The sequence below is a fragment of the Danio rerio genome, chromosome 14, assembly GCF_049306965.1.
Source record: "Danio rerio strain Tuebingen ecotype United States chromosome 14, GRCz12tu, whole genome shotgun sequence".
In the NCBI taxonomy this organism is placed as follows: domain Eukaryota; kingdom Metazoa; phylum Chordata; class Actinopteri; order Cypriniformes; family Danionidae; genus Danio; species Danio rerio.
The window spans coordinates 27,837,064-27,858,036 of NC_133189.1; the positions used below are offsets into that span (position 1 = coordinate 27,837,064).

At 37.7% G+C, this 20,973-nt stretch overlaps 1 protein-coding gene across 5 annotated transcripts in view; it reads left to right on the top strand.

Annotated features, from left to right (window-relative positions):
* wu:fb13g09 overlaps window positions 1-20,973 on the top strand; it is a 79,237-nt gene that overhangs the window by 32,269 nt on the left and 25,995 nt on the right. For 4 of the 5 annotated variants that reach the window (XM_073921823.1, XM_073921824.1, XM_073921822.1 and 1 more), the window contains 11 exons: window positions 70-218; window positions 323-430; window positions 5,336-5,686; window positions 5,902-5,973; window positions 10,553-10,677; window positions 10,767-10,839; window positions 11,015-11,218; window positions 13,384-13,509; window positions 13,831-13,942; window positions 16,376-16,560; window positions 19,397-19,543. In XM_073921823.1, coding sequence (XP_073777924.1) covers window positions 70-218; window positions 323-430; window positions 5,336-5,686; window positions 5,902-5,973; window positions 10,553-10,677; window positions 10,767-10,839; window positions 11,015-11,218; window positions 13,384-13,509; window positions 13,831-13,942; window positions 16,376-16,560; window positions 19,397-19,543 — 1,652 coding nt within the window. Of the gene's footprint in view, window positions 1-69; window positions 219-322; window positions 431-5,335; window positions 5,687-5,901; window positions 5,974-10,552; window positions 10,678-10,766; window positions 10,840-11,014; window positions 11,219-13,383; window positions 13,510-13,830; window positions 13,943-16,375; window positions 16,561-19,396; window positions 20,902-20,973 lie in introns of all 5 variants that reach the window. The other variant, XR_012389734.1, reaches the window with a different exon arrangement.

The following is a 20,973-nucleotide window of genomic DNA, read 5'->3' on the forward strand; positions in this document are numbered from 1 at the left end:
TCTGGACACTTAGGAAAATGGTGCAGTTGCCAGTCTAAAATGCATGTCTTTTCTCACATGTGTGTGTAGAAGTTCGATCCGAGGAGCGGAGGAACTTGGAGTGGGCCGGTTGTGTTCAGAGCCTGACTCTAGGTGTGGCTCCAGTAGTGGTGGTGATCGCCAGCGTCTGCACGTTCACTCTTCACATGGCTCTGGGCTATGATCTGACTGCAGCACAGGTGATATTTTCATATTTCTGCTCCTCACATCCTGCCCGAGGCTTGTAAACAACTGTGAACTTAAACTCATGAAGTTCTGTTTGCATTTCTGTCACAACACATAGGCCTTCACTGTTGTTGCTGTTTTCAACTCCATGACCTTTGCTCTAAAAGTCACGCCCTTGGCGGTGCGTGCTTTATCCGAGGGCTCCGTGGCTGTGAAACGATTTCAGGTCAGAAACGCATCCATATCCACTAGGGAAAGAACAAAACTGACTGTTTAAAATGTTTTTCTTATCTTCATTTTATTCCTAGATTAATTTAATTTTAGTGGAATACATATGGGGAGCATTTTTTTTTAAAGAAGTTTCAAAAACCTGTTGTCTAATCTGATATAAAGGAGTACTGAGGACATTTTTAGGCACCTGAAAAGATGAAAAATACAGAATGAGCTGTTAATGGACTGAGGCTATGCTGTGTATCCAGTTGACATCAAAACAATAAGCCCTCCTGTAAAATATTTCATTTTTCTTTTTGTATTTTTCCAGTTTTTTACAGTATGTTGGCCAAGAGAGCTTAACATGCTGCAATTAAAAAAAAAACGGCAGCAAATTAAGAAAAGATCTTTATTAGTTTGACAGCACACAAGCTGCAAATCCTCACAACACATACACAGTAAAAAGCGAGCTGCATTTTTTCACAATGCAAACAAATTAATAAAACACACTGCATTTTCTCACAATGCAAACAATTTACGAAAATGCAATGCGTTTTATTAATTGTTTGCAATAAAACTTGCCAAAACATTGGAACACAACAGAAATGTTTCAAGTGGACCCAAAAACGTGACAAAGGCCCCTATGCTGTGACTATTGCTCAATGTAGTTGCAGGTGATTTTTGAAAGGTGAGATTTTTCTTTGTTTATTTAAACATCTTGATTCCCTTGTCTTTTGTGTTTTATTAGCCTAAATAACCACAATCTAAATAGCCGGGTCCGTTACGTTTTAGGGTCTCCTTAAAATATTTTCTTTGTGTTCTGAGCTATTTGAAAGTGTTGTAAGAAAATGCAGCGCATTTTCTAGAATTGTTTGCGTTATGAGAAAAATGCAGCATGTTTTTTAAAAATTTGTTTGGGTTGTGAGAACACGTGCTGTTAAACGGATGAAGACCTTTTCTTAATTTGCTGGAGTTTTTTGTAATTGCATGTGTTTTCTTAAATTGCAGCACATAAGCTCTCTCGGCCACCGTAGTATTTCCTATAATATTGTTTTCCTCTGGCAAAAGTTGTATTTCTTTTAGTTTGAATTGAGTAAAGAAGTTTAAACTTTTAATTGAAAAATTTAAGGACAATACTTTTAGCCCTCTTAAGAAATATTTTAATTGATTGTCTACAGAACGAACCACCGTTGTCCAAAGACCTGCCTAATGAACCTAATTTGCCTAGTTAACCTAATTAACTTAGTCTTGAAAAGACATTCATTAAGCTGAATACTAGTATCTTGCAAAATAAGTAGAAACTGTGATGTACTGTCATCATGGCAAAGACAAAAAAAACAGTTATTAAAACTGTTTTGTTTAAAAATGATTTAAAAAATATTCTCTCCATAAAACCACACTTGGGTACTTGGGTACAAATTTTGATTTCATCTGTATATATTAAATAAACCTATAATTATATAGATATATTTTTAAGCTACACAGCTTTGATTATGAAATTAGACTTATTACAGATAGACATTTTCAAACCTAAAAAATCTTTTGCTGTGTTCTGAAACAGAGATTTCACTGTTTAATTTACCTGTAAGTTTGACACACAACATTTCTAAGTGCATGGAAATGTTGTTTTACTAGTCTTCTTACTGGTTAGAGCACACATATACATTCCTTTGTCATACATCAAGATGGATTGACATTTTGTGTTGTCTGTTTCTGTAGCTGTCGTGACACAGGTATGAAGCTGTAGCTTCTGATAAATTAACCCCTATCTACATCTCTAAAGTTACATGTAATTTAGAATATATTTAGGACAAAAAAAGCTTTGTGAGGATACCATTATTGCCGTGCATTGAGAAAAGCTATTTATACACACAGATTAATAGAAAAATATTAAGATAAAGAGATGTTTTTTTTTCCGTTTTAACTACGATAACTAATGTGCACAGGATCAGAGACTGCTACCTTGTACATAACACATTTCTCATTATGAATTATGATATCCCTTGATGGCTTTCCCACTTTTACCAAATTGCTACATAGTTTGTTCAAGCCTCCCTTGATCTGACAATCGCAGACTTATTGCTTTGATGTAGATCAGATCAGTATGAGATTATTAAAACAACCAAACATAGGTTGCAACTTTCAATACAATAAAAAAGAGTGATAAACTGATATTTATATACAGTGTGTGTTATTTAAAGATTTTCATTTTAACAAAAAAACTATTTAGAATTCTATCTTGCTTTTTTGAGAATGTAAATATGGAGTATATATGGAGTATTTTTTTTTTTGGGGGGGGGGGGGGGGGGTTCCCAATTGTGTGTGAACACCATATAATACTAATTGAGCCATTAAAGCTTCAAAACAAAACTTTGTTTTCTTTTATTTGTCTGAAGGTTGAGTAAAGGGTTAAATTTCCAAACATTGCACTTTTTTTGGACTATTAATCAGTATGACAGCCTTTAATATCTGTCTTTCGGATGAGACGTTAAACCGAGGTCCCGACTCTCTGTGATCGTTAAAAATCCCAGGATGTCCTTTAAAAAGAGTAGGGGTTTAACCCCGGCATCCTGGCCAAATCTGCCCACTGGCCTCTGTCCATCATGGCCTCCTAACCATCCCCATATTCAATTGGCTGCATTACTGTCTCCTCTCCACCAATCAGCTGGTGTGTGGTGTGCGGTCTGGCGCAAAATGGCTGCCGTCGTGTCATCCAGGTGGATGCTGCACACTGGTGGTGGATGAGGAGATTCCCCCCCATTGTGTAAAGTGCTTTGAGTTCCCAGAAAAGCGCTATATAAATGTAAGGAATTATTATAATTAATATGACTTAGTCCCTAATAATCTTCACTTCTGCAGTTGTTCTTAAAACTTACTTGCACTGAAATTAAATTAAAATTATTAGACAATTTTTACTATATTTTTGCAGCTTAAGGGTAAGTTTACATGACAACAGTGTACTAAAATTGAAAAAGTATTTTTTTCCTTTTGCATATAGACACTAACCATCTTAAAATTATACATTTTCCACTTGCATCAGCAAAAATGACAAAAATTGCTATATTTTACCTGCCAGTCCAGTCGTGCCTGTGTCACTTAGTGTCTTGAGCTGCACAAACACATATTGTATCTGCAGTCTGTCTGCAGTCTGATCAGCTGTCAGGGACTTGTAGACTTTAGATTAAACTCATAAATATGCCTGTACATGGCGTTACCATTTTTGTAGTTTACATATGATAACGATAACGATATTGCTTTCAAAAACATTTAAAAATATTGTATAAGGAAAAATGTTTATGCCCCCAAAATTTCTCGTTAAATTAAAGTCAATTCAAGTTTCTTTGTATAGTGCTTCTCACAATAACTTTTCTTTCAAAACAGCTTTACAAAAGGTGCACATTATAACATTACAATCAAATTCAGAAAAGTTAACCCTTAATACACAAATACACTTCATTGAACATGTACATATTGACATATAACTGCAGGTTATGTTATGTTTTAAAGTTATGTAACTTTAACTGTTAAAAGTTATTAGTAATTAGTTAATTTTAAATTCATTAAAGTTAAGGTTAGGGTTAATAAAGTTAATAAAGTAAAAAAAATAAAGTTAATAAATGTATGATAATAACCTTAATGCTCCAAAATGCAATGAGTTCAGACTGTATAATTTTTGCTCGGATATTGACGCACTGACAGGTTTTGTGAAGTCATCGACAAATAATTGAAATCACAGACAAATCGGTGCTCGTTCACGTGTGTAACCATATCTGGTCTCACTTTATTTTGATAGTCCATTTGTTGAATTTAAGTTACATTGCATCTACATGCCAACTAATTCCTATTAGATTATAAGTAGACTGTTAGGTTGCGGTCAGGGTTAGTGTAAGTCGACATGTATTTACAAAGTTTCTTATAGTCAGTTAAATGTCTGTTGAAGTACTGTTAAATGTCAGTATCAGCAGATAATAATCAGACTGTCTACTAACACTCAAATGGACGATCAAAATAAAGTGTTAGCCTATCACATAGTGTGAACTATCAAAAACCCAATTTGAGAGAATCGCTGTTGAGTTGCCGACACCTGTGAGATATTTTGCGTCCTAAATGTCTGCGATTCAGATCATGCTGTGTGAAATGAGTTCTGATTGAAAATAACATTAGCGATCACCTACAGCCAGTAAGAGAGCAGCATCCACTAGTAAGGGTAACTCCAGGCCAGTGAGAGGTTGGGGGAGAAGTTAAAAAGTGCTTCTTTTCAGTCGTTTGGGGGAAAAAATAGTAAAAAGGAAAAACTAGTGGAAATTTTGCCAGGGGTGCCTGTGTCTGTTTGACATGTCATCTAAGCAATATCACAAACGGGTTGAAAAGGAAAAATTCAGGAGAAATTTCTAATTCCCTTCAAAGTCAGGTGAGCTAAAGGCTTCTTTCTCATTACGTAGTTAATTACAAAAGAAATATACTATGTGACCTCACGTTGTTTCCGTGTCACTTCTCACGTTTGGTTGTGAGATGTAATTTGCAGACCGAGATCGCTGATTCTCCTATTGTAAATTCAATCAGTGTGAAACCCCCTGTTGCCGATCCATCCTTCATTGTAAAAACAGCACAGACAGAACGCTACCCCAGAAAGTTATGCAGTGTTAAAACATCTGTGACACCACTACTTTAAAAATCACAGTCTGAACTCGGTATAACAGTCCCAGTTCCTAATGAATTATAGTGTAAGGAAGAGCAACCTGAACGTTCTGCAGTTTCTCTCATTTTTATTTCCTAGAAAGTCACTCAGATATTACACAGCATGAAGTAGAGTAAAAGAATGATGACAAAAGTTTCATTATGGGAGAACTATTCCTCCAGAGTGTTGTTTACCAAACAAGCTTGGGCTTCCTGGTATCAATGCCTCCTTTTACACCCACAGAAACTCTTCATGATGGAGGACAGAGAGCTGATCTCGGTCAAAACCGAAGATCCTTATAACGTGGTGGAGTTTAAAGATGCCACGCTGGCCTGGGAGAAGACCTGCGGCTCGCAGACGAAAAAGAGCCGAACTCAGCTAAAACGAGGTGGAATGAAGAGAGTTTTGAGGAGGGAGAAACTGAGTTTGTACATCATCACAGAGGAGAACAAAGGGAAAATCGAGGAACCGAATGCTGAGCATCTCCTCACACACATGGAGCAGGAGAGTCCACAGAGCACTATCTCCTCCACCCAGAGCATCAGACCGCCGCTGCACAAGACCCTGCACCGCATAGACCTGTGCATTCAGAAGGTACATTTACCACTCAGTATGCAGGTTTACCTTTACTCTGTCTTCAGGTCAGACGTGTTTTTCAGCATTACTTCGAATTCAGACACAAACAAGATTTTCATGGGTGGATCAGTCCTAGCCTGCAGGAAAGCACTTCATGAATAGATTGAACTCACTGACTTTTATCAAATATGACATTGTAATTTGATGGCTTGATTTTTGTGCTGTTTACCCAGGGGTCATTGGTTGGGGTTTGTGGTGGAGTTGGCAGTGGAAAGAGCTCGCTGCTGTCTGCTCTCCTGGGACAGGTGAGAAATAAACATGCATTTCACACAACATCCAACAAAGCCTCCGTGAGCATGACAGACTTCTTTCAAAAAATCAGTAAAACCGTCTTTTCAACCCCAGATTTTTGTATAGTGGTGTAAACGCCCCATAGATAATACTCTGTTATTATATCTAGGCTGTAATTATGGGTAACACATTTCTTGAAAGGGAGTTTATAAGACGTATATAATCATGACGTGATACATGTCATGAATATGAAAGAAATGTTATGCGCACTAAGGACAACTGTCATTAAGTGTCATTTGTTCAGTTTCTGTATGTCATTTTAAATGGAAATATGACACTGTTTGAGATGTCTTTATGACAGCTTCTTTCATTGTGGCCCTAACTGTCTAACTCCAAAAGTGACAAACATACACCATAAGATGTATCATAAAAACAGTAATAAAAAACAAAAAAGGCAAAAAACAATACAAGCAATTTTTCAAAGTTTTCCGAATTTAAGTAATAGTTATGAGTGTCTAATTATTTGCTGATAATCTTTCTCTTTGACCACATTTCACAAAACTCATTTACATTTGGCTTGTTTGTTTATGAGAGACCCAAAAACCTGGAGCTATATGAGGCTGAATGACATATGAGAAGTTCTGAGATTATCTGTGATTTTAAGTGGCCCTGTTATTATTGTTTTTTTTTAAGCCTCGCTCTACATTGCGGACCTCACAAAACCGACAAAGCTTTTATACTTTTCCGCTTGCTGTTGTGATATTCTTTAAAATGACGGGAGCAGTCAAAAGAAACAGGCCGTAAAATCAGAGAAGTAGGAAGTTTCCGGAACTACATCATATTATTAATATTGTTCAATTATTTTTATTATTTTTACAAATTGTTTTAATGATTATAAAGATTTTAATAACCATTTTTAAAAATCAAACTTTGTTGCATTATTTGCTTTTGTTCATATCTCAGACATTTCTACCCATTACAGTTTATTAAAATATTACTGACAACAGAACATGGGTTGATCTACAAATATCTTTTTTATCATGGAAAGTATAAAAGCAAAAAAAGTACATTTACTAAATAATACTGATGTTTTTTTAATAGATTTAGCACACTCTACAATTCACACATTACTGTCTGACTAGTTTCTGTCCTCCTCTTGTATGCTAAAAAGGCAATAATGGTTCAACATTTCTAACTATTATTAAAAAGTAAAGCCTAAAAAACAGGGCATCAGTATGTTGTAAACCGATATGTTCAAATATTAGAAAATCAAATAATTGATTTTATCTTCTTGTCAAATAAATAATTAGTTAATTTTAGTTTTGTAACTCACTTGTTTTAAATTCAAAATTGTACTATATATAAATTACACTCCACTTTGGCCTTTATGATTTTAACAAACTTCCCCCTCAAGTCTTTCTGAACTCTTTTACAAAAACTTTCCTCCTTCCCTACTGCTGTTTCAATTCCTTGCCAAGAATTATTAGTCATCTAATCTAATCAGGAAATCTGGGGGGCCCCAAAAAATGTCTAGAAATATATATTGTACCTATAACCTATATATAACATTGTTCTCTACCATAATTTTTATGGTGAGAGTTACGCAAATTCTATTTTAACACAATTGAATATTATTTTGTATACAATCAAATATGATACTTATTGGGTCAATGTAATGTTATGTAATAATAATAATATTCCCAAATATAATATCCATTATGGAGCAGTCCAGCAGTCAAATGTCCAAAAAATATAAATTCATTTTAAGAAAACTAATCATTTAAAATGTAAAGATTGCATTCATTTAAAATGTTAAAAAGTTGATTGAGTGATAAAAAACAGCAATATAAATAAAAATTAAATAAAAGTATAAAAGAATGATTGATCCCATGCTGGAATTGCTTAGGACCCCAAAAATCACTAAATCCACCCCTGATCACACATGGACGGATCATACATACAGTATGTCTGTACAGGCGTACCTGTTTTAAACAAAATCTCCTCAAAGTGTTTTATATTCAACTCAAATCAAATGCAGCACCGTCCGAACTGTCCGCTCGATTTGTGCGATTCACCAGCTAAAATCATGTTGTGCGCACCCAAAGCGAACCTCCACAAACACAGCGATGATGACACAGTCACCACGTGTAGCCAAGCAAACGAACGAACACATCGAGTATAAACCAGGCTTCACATGGATACAAGTTCAAAAACTCAAAATATAGCTATTTTTATATAAACTAATGGGTTTGTTGAAGGATCTGGTCTTTTTAGATAACTCCTCTCCAAGAGCCTACTCTGTTCAGATTAGTCAGGCGGCACAGTCTGTTGTTAAATGTCACAGGAATTGTCAATAAAGTGATACAATAATGATAATGTTGGTTTTACTGGATAAGTTTGAGTCTTTACTTTAGAAGTTCATGCAAAGTGTATCTTCTTTTAGCATCTTCTGCAAAAGTACACGCTGTTCAATGTAGCTGTTGTTCATTGGTTACTAGTGAAGACCATTTGCAAATCTGTTACAGAACTAAGGCAGTTCTTACTTTTGAGAGACTCCATTTATCAAGGTCATACTGAAACTTTGCAAACCTTTTACTCTCACAAACATCTGTAATATTGCTGAAAATGCATGACGAGGACAATTGAAATGTCAGTGACTTTTAATTAAAACTAGAAAAGTAAAGTTCGTAGACAACCTTTACGGTGGCTTGAGAAAGCCTCATCTAAAAGGTTGAAGTAGTTTCAAAGTTTAAACAGTTGGCATAGATAGAGAGATAACTACATACAGTATATGTTTCTAGTATGGATTGACATGTTTCTTGCTAAGGCGTTGCTAGGGAGTTTTCAGTTGTGACTAAGGCATTGCTAAGTGGTTGCTAGGGTGTTCTAGGTGGTTGCTAAGGTGTTCTGATTGGTTGCTAGGCGGTTGCAATGGTGTTTTAGGTGGTTGCTAAGGCATTGCTAGGCGTTTGCTAGGGTGTTCTAGGTGGTTGCTAAGTGGTGACTGCTAAGATGTTGCTAGGCTGTTTATAAGGTGTTTTGAATGGCTGCTAATGTGTTGCTAGGTGGTTGGTAAGGTGCTCTAGGCTGTTATTAGGTGGTTGCCAAGGCGTTGCCTAGGTGTTCTAGGTGGTTGCTAAGGTGTTGCTAGGTGGTTGCTAGGGTGTTCCCAGTGGCTTCTAGGTGTTGCTAGGTGATTGCTAAGGTGTTGTTAGATGAGGTGGTTGCTAGGCGGTTGCTAAGGCATTGCTAGGGTGTTCTGAGTGGATAATGGGGCGTTGCTAGACGGTTGCTAGGATGTTCTAGGTGGTTGCTAAGGCATTGCTAGGCCATTGCTAAGGTGTTCTGAGTGGTTGATATGCATTTGCTACTTGCTAACATAAATTAGCATGGTTCTAGAATTTATTAGCATGTTGCTAGCATGTTTCTTGCATAAATTAACATGTTGTTATTAGCATGGTTCTAGTATGATTTTGCATGTTGCTAGTATGAATTGGTATCTTTCTAGTATAGATTGGTATATTGTTTGTATGAATTGGTATGTGATCATTATGTCAAATGTAAAGTTAATGGCAGTTTTTTATAATAGAAGTCTATGGGACAGTTGCCAGGGTGTCGTAAGTGGTTGCTAGGGTGTGTCTAGTAAGTTGAAAGGTCATTTGTGATTGGCAGATTGGTAGTCTCAAAGGCGTCACACATCGGATGCGCCGCTCAGCGCCGCGACACGGCGCGCACATAACAGTTGAAAGTATCGCACACCAGACGCGCACATTTGCATGCTATTTAAAATTAAAGTAATCAGATGGCGCTCTGTGGCGCGGCAGAAATATGAACAGTGTCTTGACTCCTGAGTCATGGCTGGGTGCCACGGATAGCCGCCAACTTGCAGTTCCAGTGTGTATACCCTGATAGAAACCTATGTTTAGAATTCTGAAATGCATGGTGCTGCGTATCACAACGCATCGCTGAGTGGCGCTTCTGGTGTGTGACCCCCTTTAGAGTTAAATGAGCCCAAACTTAAGTCTGTAGGACAGTCTGGCACAAAGTTATGAGCTCACAAAGTTTGGTACAATGTTAAGTCAATAGGACTTTTCCAAATTTTCCAGGTCAGCTTTCGGAAAACCGCAAGTCGGATCAGTTGGAAAAAATATAGCAACCTATGTCAGACCAGTTTAGAGGTTTGGAGTTTGTTTGGTGTTTGTAGCTTGAGTGGTTTAGGAGGAGATGCATTTAGAAATTAGTCTCAGAAGACGAAAGAATGATAAGTTTATGTAGTCTAAGAGTGTTTTGGCTTTCTCAAGCCACCATAATGATCACTTTGAAAAACTAGTTCATACAGTACAATTTTTTGTTCCTATTGGTGTTTCCCAGCTGTTGTTTAAACACAAAAGGGGAGTGTTTCAGCTTACGAGACCCGCTGAGAAAAAAAAACAACAACATACGGGTTTGGCACAAATTTGAGTAAATACTGAAATTATTTATTTATATAACTACCCCCTTTAACCATCATAAACCAGTCTGGACATAAAGCAGCTGGTCTTCTCAGCATGTTGAAAGCAGATGTATAGGTTTGATTCTTCTCCTTCTGTCTAGATGACCCTTCTTGGTGGCTCAGTATCCGTAAACGGAGGCTTCGCATATGTTGCTCAACAGGCCTGGATCCTCAACGATTCCCTCAGGGAAAACATCCTGTTTGGAAAAAAATACAATGAGGAAAAGTAGGAAACATTACCACATGCACATTAAGAAAACTCACTTTGGCCTTTCTTCAAGAAAAAAATTCAAACAAGTTTTCATCTCTCACCAGGTACAACGCTGTACTGGAGGCATGCTGTTTATTTCCTGATATTATTGAGCTACCATATGGCGATATGACTGAGGTATCTACATTATAACACTCATAACACAATCTCAGACCTCACACAAACACAAATAAAAGCACAAGGTCTATGAAATCTCACTTGTGTGATATCTGTACTGCTGTTTCCATTGCAAATAGCCTTGAAAAATAGAGCGCAATCATTACTGTGGCTGTAACTGAATTATCTGCTGTAGATAGGAGAGCGAGGGGCCAACCTAAGCGGCGGCCAGCGGCAGAGAGTGAGTTTGGCACGCGCGCTGTACAGCGAGAGACCCATACTTCTGCTCGATGACCCCCTTAGCGCTGTAGACGCTCGCGTGGGCTCACGGTTATTCCACAGCGCCATCCGTCCCGCTGCCAAGGGCAAGACTGTCATCTTTGTCACGCACCAACTGCAGGTAAGGGGCTTATGAATGTATGTGAGAAGGGGAACATACTGTAAACACCTCACACACTGGGACTGGTGACTTTGTGCTTGTCTACAAAGTTACACAGGATAAAGTTTGGGAATTGAATATGGTTGATATAATAGAATTTGTGATATTGCAAAGGCTTTTGTTTCGGCGTCCTTTCAGCCATGACTGCATCATTATTATAGCATGGCCTTAGATGCCTTTTTGCAGTGCTATTTTAGGATCATTTGTACTAGTGGTTCTCAACTAGTGCAAAGTTTCAAGGTGACAAGTGTTTTTTAAAAAGAAAACAAGTTTTAAATGAACTAAGAGAATACAATATATAATTTAATATTTAATATAATGCAATATATTATACAATGTATAATAATATATATAAACAAGATATCTATTTTTTTATTATTTACCACTAAGAAAAACAGGATAAATGGGGAAAAAGGATTGCAAGAAGTATTATTTCTCTTTATGCCAAGATAAATAATATTAAATCTTGTTGAAAATCTAAATAAAACTAACATTAGGACACCCCTTTTCTAAATCTGGCTTTTGATTATTGTCGTTAACACTGTGGAGGATTTGAGTCATAAAACACACATTTCAGAACCACTAATTTATGCACTATTATAGTGTTTATTCTTATTTTAAATTGGCTTTTATTTACTACATTTAAGTTATCATTTTAGTTCAGGTTTTAGCTGTTCTGTTTGTTGTTTAATTTATGCTAAATGTAGTTTATTGTTTATTTTATTATTAGTTAATTATTAAAAATAATTAAGAGGGAGCTATAAATGAAAAATAATGAATTAACAGAGAAATGAACAGGATTAACTAATAACAGGTTAACAAGGAGGGTGGGACTAGACAATAGACAGGAGAGTACAACCATTAACCGTGTGTTCACATGACAAATCACACAACACTAAAGCACGTGAGCCACCTGCTTTAAACAACACCTGGGGTCATGTATGGTAGCTCAAACCTGCTCGGGAGCAGCAGCTTATTTCATATAAACAGGATTAGATATAGTCTTTTAAAGCAAAGGTAATAGTGAAAGTATGTACAGAATGCTGATATATAAGTTTAAAAAATCTATAAATTAAATGTATGCAATTTGCCCTCCAGTGGTTCTTCTTAATGGGTTCAAAGAGAACATTTATTAATATGGACCTTTTAGACACAAACGCATACTATTTTAAAGGTACCAGCTTTAGTACAATTTGTGTATGATAATAGATATGCACAATATTCCACTGTTTTTAAAGGAATAATAATAAATGCAGTCATGGACATGTTTTGACAGCTAATATGATGGTGATTTGATGCTTCGCAAAAGTTGCAGACATCTTTACCGGTATCAAAATGCTTTTTTGGTGCAAAATTAATTTAAACAGCCATTTATTCCTTACGCCGATTAAGAAACTTGAATATATAGGCTACTAAAGAAAATCCGTTCTAAATTTAAAGATAAGACTACATACTCTTGACACATGAAAGTGAAAAGCCTGTAACTCACAGCAAAGATGGAAAGTTATTGCTTAACTTAAGTTTTTAAGAAACCGTTTACTACCTATTTTATGTCATTTTGCTCACATGGATAATTAAATATTAATCCGATGATGTCATCACAGTGTTGTGCCATCAGCCAATCGTTGCTTTGATGATCATGATTCCGAGGATCGATAGATCTGTCCTTTACAACACATGCAGCAACCTAAGAACAAAGTGGCAGAATCCTAAAATTTTTTCTTTTTTTGTAATTTATTATTTGTACTATTTTTTTTTATTTTGGGAAGCTTTAAAAATTATATTCTTGTTGTATTAAATGTATTAATAAAAAAGTGGTTATATTATAAGTGAGTGTTGAATGACATCAAAGGCAAATAGAATGTAAAAACAGGAAATTTACAGTACTGTTTACAATCTAACATATACTGAACTGACAGATAATGCCCACTAAAACCCTCTGATACCTTGTGGTAGCCTACCAATATGCCATTTGTCCCTATTAAAATGGCACTTTATTCTATGAAGCAAACAACGTCTGCTATATATTATTATTATGCTTAGGGTTAGGTTAATGTAACATAAGCTGTCCTAAAGCTGTTTTATGACACTTTCTGTCCTTTCTTCGGGGTGTGTTTATTCCACAGTACTTGCCCGAGTGTGATGATGTGGTGTTAATGAAGGACGGCCAGATAGCAGAGCACGGCACACACACTCAGCTGATGGAGAAAGGCCGAGACTACGCTGCCCTTTTCAACAGCGTGCAGCAAGAGGTACGATACGCCGCCTGCAACAGCAGTGCCCTATGGGAAAACACTGGGGTCACACGCTCACAAAACACCCAACATCACCCACTGCAAAATTCATGAAGCACAGACTGCAGAGCTGCTGGGTTTGAAATGTTAATTCAAGTCGTGCTTTTGTAATTTATAAGTGAATTGATCTTTGGTGCTACTAGCCGAGGGACATTGTCGCTGATCTCTGTATTAATGACCCAACAGGCATTGTTCCGCCTGATGTGTGCTGCTAATCAGTTGCAGGTTTGCTCTTTACTAGGTCTTGCTCTCACTCTTTTCTCTTCATCCCTCATCCAGAACCTGGTGAGGAAGAACCTGAAAAACAAAGAGAAGGCAGAGAAGGAGAGCAGCCCACAGACGCTTCATGTCAGCAATCCACCCAAGCCTGATACTGAGAGCAAGAAAACAGGTGAAGGTTGTTTATTTTAGTGCTTCTCCAATGAGTTTGCATTGTGTATACATTGAATTTCAAATGTGGGCTCAATCCAGTTATAAAAGCATTGAAATAAACATGGCGTCGATGTACAAAATATTGTTTTTACTATATCAGTGCCAAATCAATACTTTAAAAAATATTAATGTCTAAACAGTCCCTGGACTTTTAAAAAAAGGCTTAAAATGATGTTGGATGACATAAAAATAAAACAAAACCTTAAATTAAACTATATTTTAAAGTAAAATCAACTATTTACAGTACTAATAATAGCAAAGTCTGTGTTCAGCACCTTGTAGACAGACTAGGCAGTGCAAAAATAATGAAAAGAACATGTGTGAGCTGCTAATACATTGTATGCATGTTGAAGGCACTGATATATTTCAAACGAAATCAAAGAAAGAACTGAAATGATGACATCCTGAACAAAATCCAAGCAAACGCACAGCTCGATAAGCTTATGAAAGCAAACGTTTTGGGGGAGTTCATTTTGGCTCTTAAAAAGCTTTTGAGCTACCATTGGTCCAAAGCAGTTATACAGTTGGTGGGTGCATTCTGAAACTCCGCCTTCTTTGATGTGTGATTGATTCATTTCTCAAGTCTGAGGAGGTTAGGCAGGGGAACAACATCCAAAAGAACAACAACAGTTAGCAACAGGAATACTCTGCAGGGCTGAATAGCCGAACTAGCACAGATATACAGTATCTGCACATGTATGATTACTCATAGAGAGATTTTTATATACTTGGAGAGGGACATGCACCAGACGAGAAGTGCCACAAAGTCTCACCACATCCACAAGTTCCAAATATTGTTTTCTTTGAGTGTACACACTCTAGCTATGCCATTCAGTGTCTGTCCATGGCAAATATAAAGATGTTGTGCGCTGCCATGACCCTACTTATCTGGTGTGCAAAAGGCTGTTTGCCAGATGTTACAAAACTCTTCTTCTATCATAGCCTCCGTTGTTGTCATGTTTAGGGGTAATGTAATGTAAATTTATATAGCGCATTTATTGTGTATGAACAAGCTTTATGATGCTAATAATGAGGGGGGTCTCTCCACACCACCACCAGTGTGCAGCATCCACTTCAATGACGCAACGGCAGCCACAGGACAACGGAGCCACACATCAGCTATTGGTGGTATGGAGAGACAGTGATAGATGGGATGGGAATGATTGGAGGGCTGTGATGGGTTAGGGCCAATAAAGGGAATTTGACCGTGGTTACACCCCTACTCTTTACAAGAAGTGCCATGGGATTTTTTAGTAACCTCAGTTTAACGTCTCATCTAAAAAATAATAAAAACTTTATTTGAAGTATATCAGGGCTTTAGACCTGATGGTTCCCAATTCCACTCCCCGGGACACCCCGCACATTTTGTATGTCTCTTTTATTTTTAAACAGAAGAATCAGTTTATGGATCTCTCTGTTAATGACCTTGAATTTGAATTTTCTAGACAACCATTAGAAAAATACATTTTATACAGTTTGAATGTGAGCAGTATGAATGGAACTCGGATATACTACATTCGCCATTTATCATAAACATGTGACCTACTTGCGTCAGTTGCGTCACTTCACTCCTTTTCATGAAATCTCTCAAATGGCATCAAGGCATAGGATAGCATCCATCGAATGCGCATTACATAATCTTGCTGTAAGTACTAGGTCATCCGGGCACTTCTCGTATACTGTTTTTCGAATTCAATGAATTTGGAAATACTACTCGACTCACGTACAGTTTATAACGTACTATCTAGTATGGAAGTATGTGATTTTAGATGCAGCTATACAAAATGTGCATAGCCCGACCGCAGTTGGGAACCACTGCTTTAGACAATTAGAGCTGCATGTGTACATTAAGCAGGTTTAACAATAATAATTACAGTTACATTACAGGGTAAATGTATTTAAAATGTAGCCTATTATTATCGTCATATAAAGCAGCACACTTCCCGTGCTCCTGCCTGATTTCAATTGACAGTTTAGGAGTTTTAAGTAATACTGAAATTACGCATCAAAATCTGCATTCTCATTTGGTCTGTTGCACACCAATACAATGTTGCCACTGGATTTCTGTACCCAACCCTAGTGGTAAAAAAACACACTCACAACTTCTGCAAACAAAGACAAGCCTAGTGGAACAAACAACACAGGACTGGTACACCAAATATGACCACTCTTAGAAAACCAGCCAGAAAAATAATTGCCTAATTTCTTGGAGCTTTTGTAGTTTGTTGATAGGCTAGCCAATGTGTGACCTGGACCATGGCCCCAGAGTTGAGAAGCACTGGTTTAATCTCAAAATAAAAGTCTGTGCTTAGCTGATCTAACATCAGTGGATGAGTCACACTTCTTTGTTGTTTTTCCTCCATATTTCTGTTGTTTGATGTTCACCTCGCAGATCAGCTCATGCAGGCGGAGGAAAAGGGAAGCGGGGCCGTGGCCTGGCCTGTGTATGCAGCTTACATCAAGGCTGCTGGAGGCCCTCTGGCCTTCATTGTAACCATCCTCCTCTTCCTCTTCACCACTGGCAGTATCGCCTTCAGCAACTGGTGGCTTAGTTACTGGATCCGGCAGGGCAGCGGGGTAAGCCAGTCTATCTCACTGCTGGCCGCTTTGAGTTTCTGCCATTTAAAGGGACAGCTCTGCCAACAACAACAAAACTGCCATTATGTACTCGCCTGCATCCAACAAAATGAGAAATTATGATCAGTATAAACAAATTATTTACTGAATCAATCCGATCATCCAATTTAATAACATGATCTGACGTAAAAGAACTAGTTTGCTTGTTACTTCTCATAAATGTGTATGTATATATATATATATTATTTCTGAGTATTTGGCTGGGCGATGCAGTGGCGGAGTGGGTAGCACGTTCGCCTCACAGCAAGAAGGTCGCTGGTTCGAGGCTCGGCTCAGTTGGTATTTCTGTGTGGAGTTTGCATGTTCTCCCTGCTTTCACGTGGGTTTCCTCCGGGTGCTCCGGTTTCCCCCAAAGTCCAAAGACATGCGGTACAGGTGAATTGGGTAGGCTAAATTGTCCGTAGTGTGAATGAGTGTGTGTGGATGTTTCTCAGAGATGGGTTGTGGCTGGAAAGGCATCCGCTGCGTAAAAACTTGCTGGACAAATTGGCGGTTCATTACGCTGTGGCGACCCCGGATTAATAAAGGGACTAAGCCGACAAGAAAATGAATGAATGAATGAATGAATGAGTAATTGGCTGATTTTTGTTATTGCTTTTTATTGTTCTTTCTTAAGCTTTAGTATTAGTGCTGGATTGTGGTGAAAATTCTTTTAAGAAATCAATTCTGCATTTACTTTAAGATTTTTGCTTTTCTGTTCTTTTTTTAATCGATTCTAAGCTCAGTTGTTAACAGTAGATAAACAGTAGTTAACCACACACTCAAATGTTGGGAAAAAAAAAAAGGAAGAGCACTTGTGCATTTGGCTGTCGAGTCATATATTAGTCATGTAGTCATATATATTCATTTCATGAGATTAATGTAAACACAACTAACTAGGAACACTCCTAAGCTATTTGATGATTGTTTTGAGTTCAAGTGGTATTTGTAAAGAATCGGATACAAAGTATGGCTGTTTGCAAAGCATATCTATTAGTAAAAACTGAGCTGAACGACTTTATTTATTATATGGTTTAGATGTTTTTTGTCCTTAGAAATCATGATTTGAAAAAAATCATTATTCATTTTCTTTTCGGCTTAGTCCCTTTATTAATCCAAGGTCGCTACTGCGGAATGAACTGCCAACTTATCCAGCACGTTTTTTTATGCAGTGGACCCCTTTCCAGCCGCAACCCATCTCTGGGAAACATACACACACACACACACACACACTCTTTCACAACGGATATTTTAGCCTACCCAATTCACCTGTACCGCATGTCTTTGAATTTGTGGGGGAAACCAAGGCACCCAGAGGAAACCCACGCAAACGCAAGGGAGAACATGCAAACTCCACACAGAAGCGCCAACTGACCCTACCGAGGCTTGGCCAGTGACCTTTTTGCTGTGATGGGACAGCACTACCTACTGCACCACTGCGTCGCCTAGACATGGTTATACTTTCTTTTATTGTTTTCTTTGAGCGTATTAGCAGAATATCTAAATCAGCTCCATCTAAATTAGAGGTGCCCAAACTTTTTCGTATGAAGGGCCAAAAACCAAATATCACTGATAGCCGTGGGGCAAAGATAAATATACCAAACTATTTTACATAAAAATTGCCATGAGTAATTTCCTAATTTATTAGAGATAAAAAAACATTACTTTGAATTGCATTAACTAACGCAGTAAAACGTTTTCAATTAGAACTTATTGCAATAAAAACATAAGCAATCACATTTATAACACAATGGAGTTCAATGCTAAATACACTAGTCAAGCAGATTCTGACTTTACCTTGATTCTGCATTGTCCTCTATCTATCGTATGTACATTTTGAACTAAATCTGATTCATTTACACCATTTACATTAAAACATTTAATTTCAAATAGCTTTTTGTAACTTAACAATAAAACAAACAAACATAAGGTTACATTTGAAATGACAATCTCTGAACAATTATCAGATAAAAATTGGGGGGAGGTTGCCAAAGCCCAAACATATCACAATTTCAGTATATCTAGAGCTTATCCTCATAGAGTGGCATTAGATGCTGCTATGCCAATGCAGTAAACCATCTGATATAATTGTCATGATTATGATGTTTATGATGATGCACAGTTTTCCCAATATCATTTGAAAACATGGGAAGTTCAACCAATAGTAACTGGATCTCAGGTTTATTTTGTGGCTATAGTGGGTCAAGGCAATGAGTAAAATCCAGTCAGGGACCATTTTTCAGCTGCAGTGTGGGTGGGTTAGATTGATCACTCAAATTAACAGCTCTTACATTTGCCATTTATCACAAAATCAAAGCACACATAAATGGAAGATTAGTGCATATCCGCCAGGACCTTATTACCAATGCCACCCTGTAGCTTAAACACTCTTGCCATTAGGGTACAAACCTATTGTTAATATAATGTATCAAGCATATAATTTATTTTGAGTTTCACTGATCACACCGTGTCTTCACAGGTTTGCAAACAACATGATAGGGAAACGATGATTGCTATTTTCATTTTGGGGTGAATTATTGCTTTAAGGCAACAAACCACCAGCTTGAATTGCCGGGTTTTGATGCTTAGCCGAAATGAACATCAATCCCGAAACTAATTAGAAGTGCCAGACTCCACACGATTTACACAGAGGGACAATCACGGCAACAGATGTTGCAGTTAACTTGCGTTCTGTAAAATAATTGAGCCTGGGACTCATGCACGCAGTTCTGCTGGTATGTTGGGACTCTCCAGGGAAGAATCAGGTTTCTAAGGTGTTGTTCTTTTGTCCCTGCAGAATTCTTCACTGCTACTGGGGAACGAGACCGCCGAGAGTGATAGCATGCGACTGAATCCGCACATACAGTACTACTCCAGGGTGTACGTCTTATCCATGGGGGCGGCGCTCTTCCTGAAGACCATCCGAGGACTGGTGTTCGTCAAGGTAATTTGAAGTTTATTGCTTATGAAGTTCCCACATGAGATTGCTCTGTTCAGTTGTCCTGTCTCAGTTAGACACAGCTGAATAACACCTGGGTTGTTAGGCAGATGCATTTCCTCTTTGCTAACGTGCTATTCCTCTCTGTCTGGATCTACTGGAGTGGACCAGGTTAATCTGTCAAGGGGGCATCACAATTAATGCCTTTATCCCCTCAGTGATGTAGTCTGGGAAACTGATATGTTAATGACAGGACAATTATTGAGGTAAGCAGCTGCCTAAGGCCCCTAAGCAATGTCAGGAAGCCCATATTAATCATATAGCTCTTTTATATATTTTCTATCATATGTTGTAAAGTCTGTCTATAACCGTTAAAGATGTAACATTATTACATCTTTTCAAAACTGGGGCCTCCATGAAAAATGGAAGTTTTCTTCTTTATTGCACATGTGTGAGGTGTGTGCGCTTCAATCAAAGACATTGCCAGCCAGTGTTGCAAACTAAGCAACTTTTCAGACCCTCCTAGCGCCAAATGTTTAAAATAGTGACTAGTGAATGTTTTTAGTTGTTACTGGAGATTTTTAGAGACTCTCATGTGTCCGTGTTGTACCGTTCCTAATGCTACTCATGTTACTCAACAAGCTGCTGGTGATGGCGTCAGTCTCTTCCCCCCTCAGAGCACTCAAAGGCGGCAAAGTGCCACACAGCCATCTTTCCAGTGTTGGGCAGTAGTGTAGCTACAAGAAGTGACGCTACTAGCTTAACTACATTTCTCAGTAGCTTGGCAGTAGCGTCGCTACTTTCTAAATCAAATAGCTTTTAGCTTTTAGTTAAAAGTAGCTAATAGCTTAACTCACTACATTTTTCAAGTAGCTTGGCCAACACTGCTTCTCTCTCACCTGCAACATTGAGAGCAGATCATTCCTCTGCATACCAACGGCAAGTGTTTTAGCACCACAAGCGTAAGATTTTTCCCTGGAACAGTCAAACCCATCTGCTTTTCCTCTGTTTTAAATGTAGTAATTTAAATGGACAGTTTATTCTATTCTTGCTGTTGTTTACAATCGCAGAGATTTGGGAGAAAAGTAGAAATACAGCAAACAACGAAATGCACCTTCCTCCGTGATCCTGCTGTCTGGTTGAAACAGCTGTCAGATGATGAGTGCTGTGAGCTTGTTAAGAGTTGTTCCCAGTAAAACAGCCGCCCATTCACAAAGAGTAATTACTTAATTCTTATGAAAAAAGGGAAAAGATTAGCTTGATGGGTTGTGAATTAAATTTTTTAAATGTTTTAAAATTATTATTACTATTAAAATCGAATCACAAAAACGGCTAATTGACTGTACACAGGGTGTCCAATCACGGCGCTGGAGGGCCCATATACAACAACCCCAATCAGAAAGACCTGGGCTAGCTAATCAAGCTCTTACTAGGCT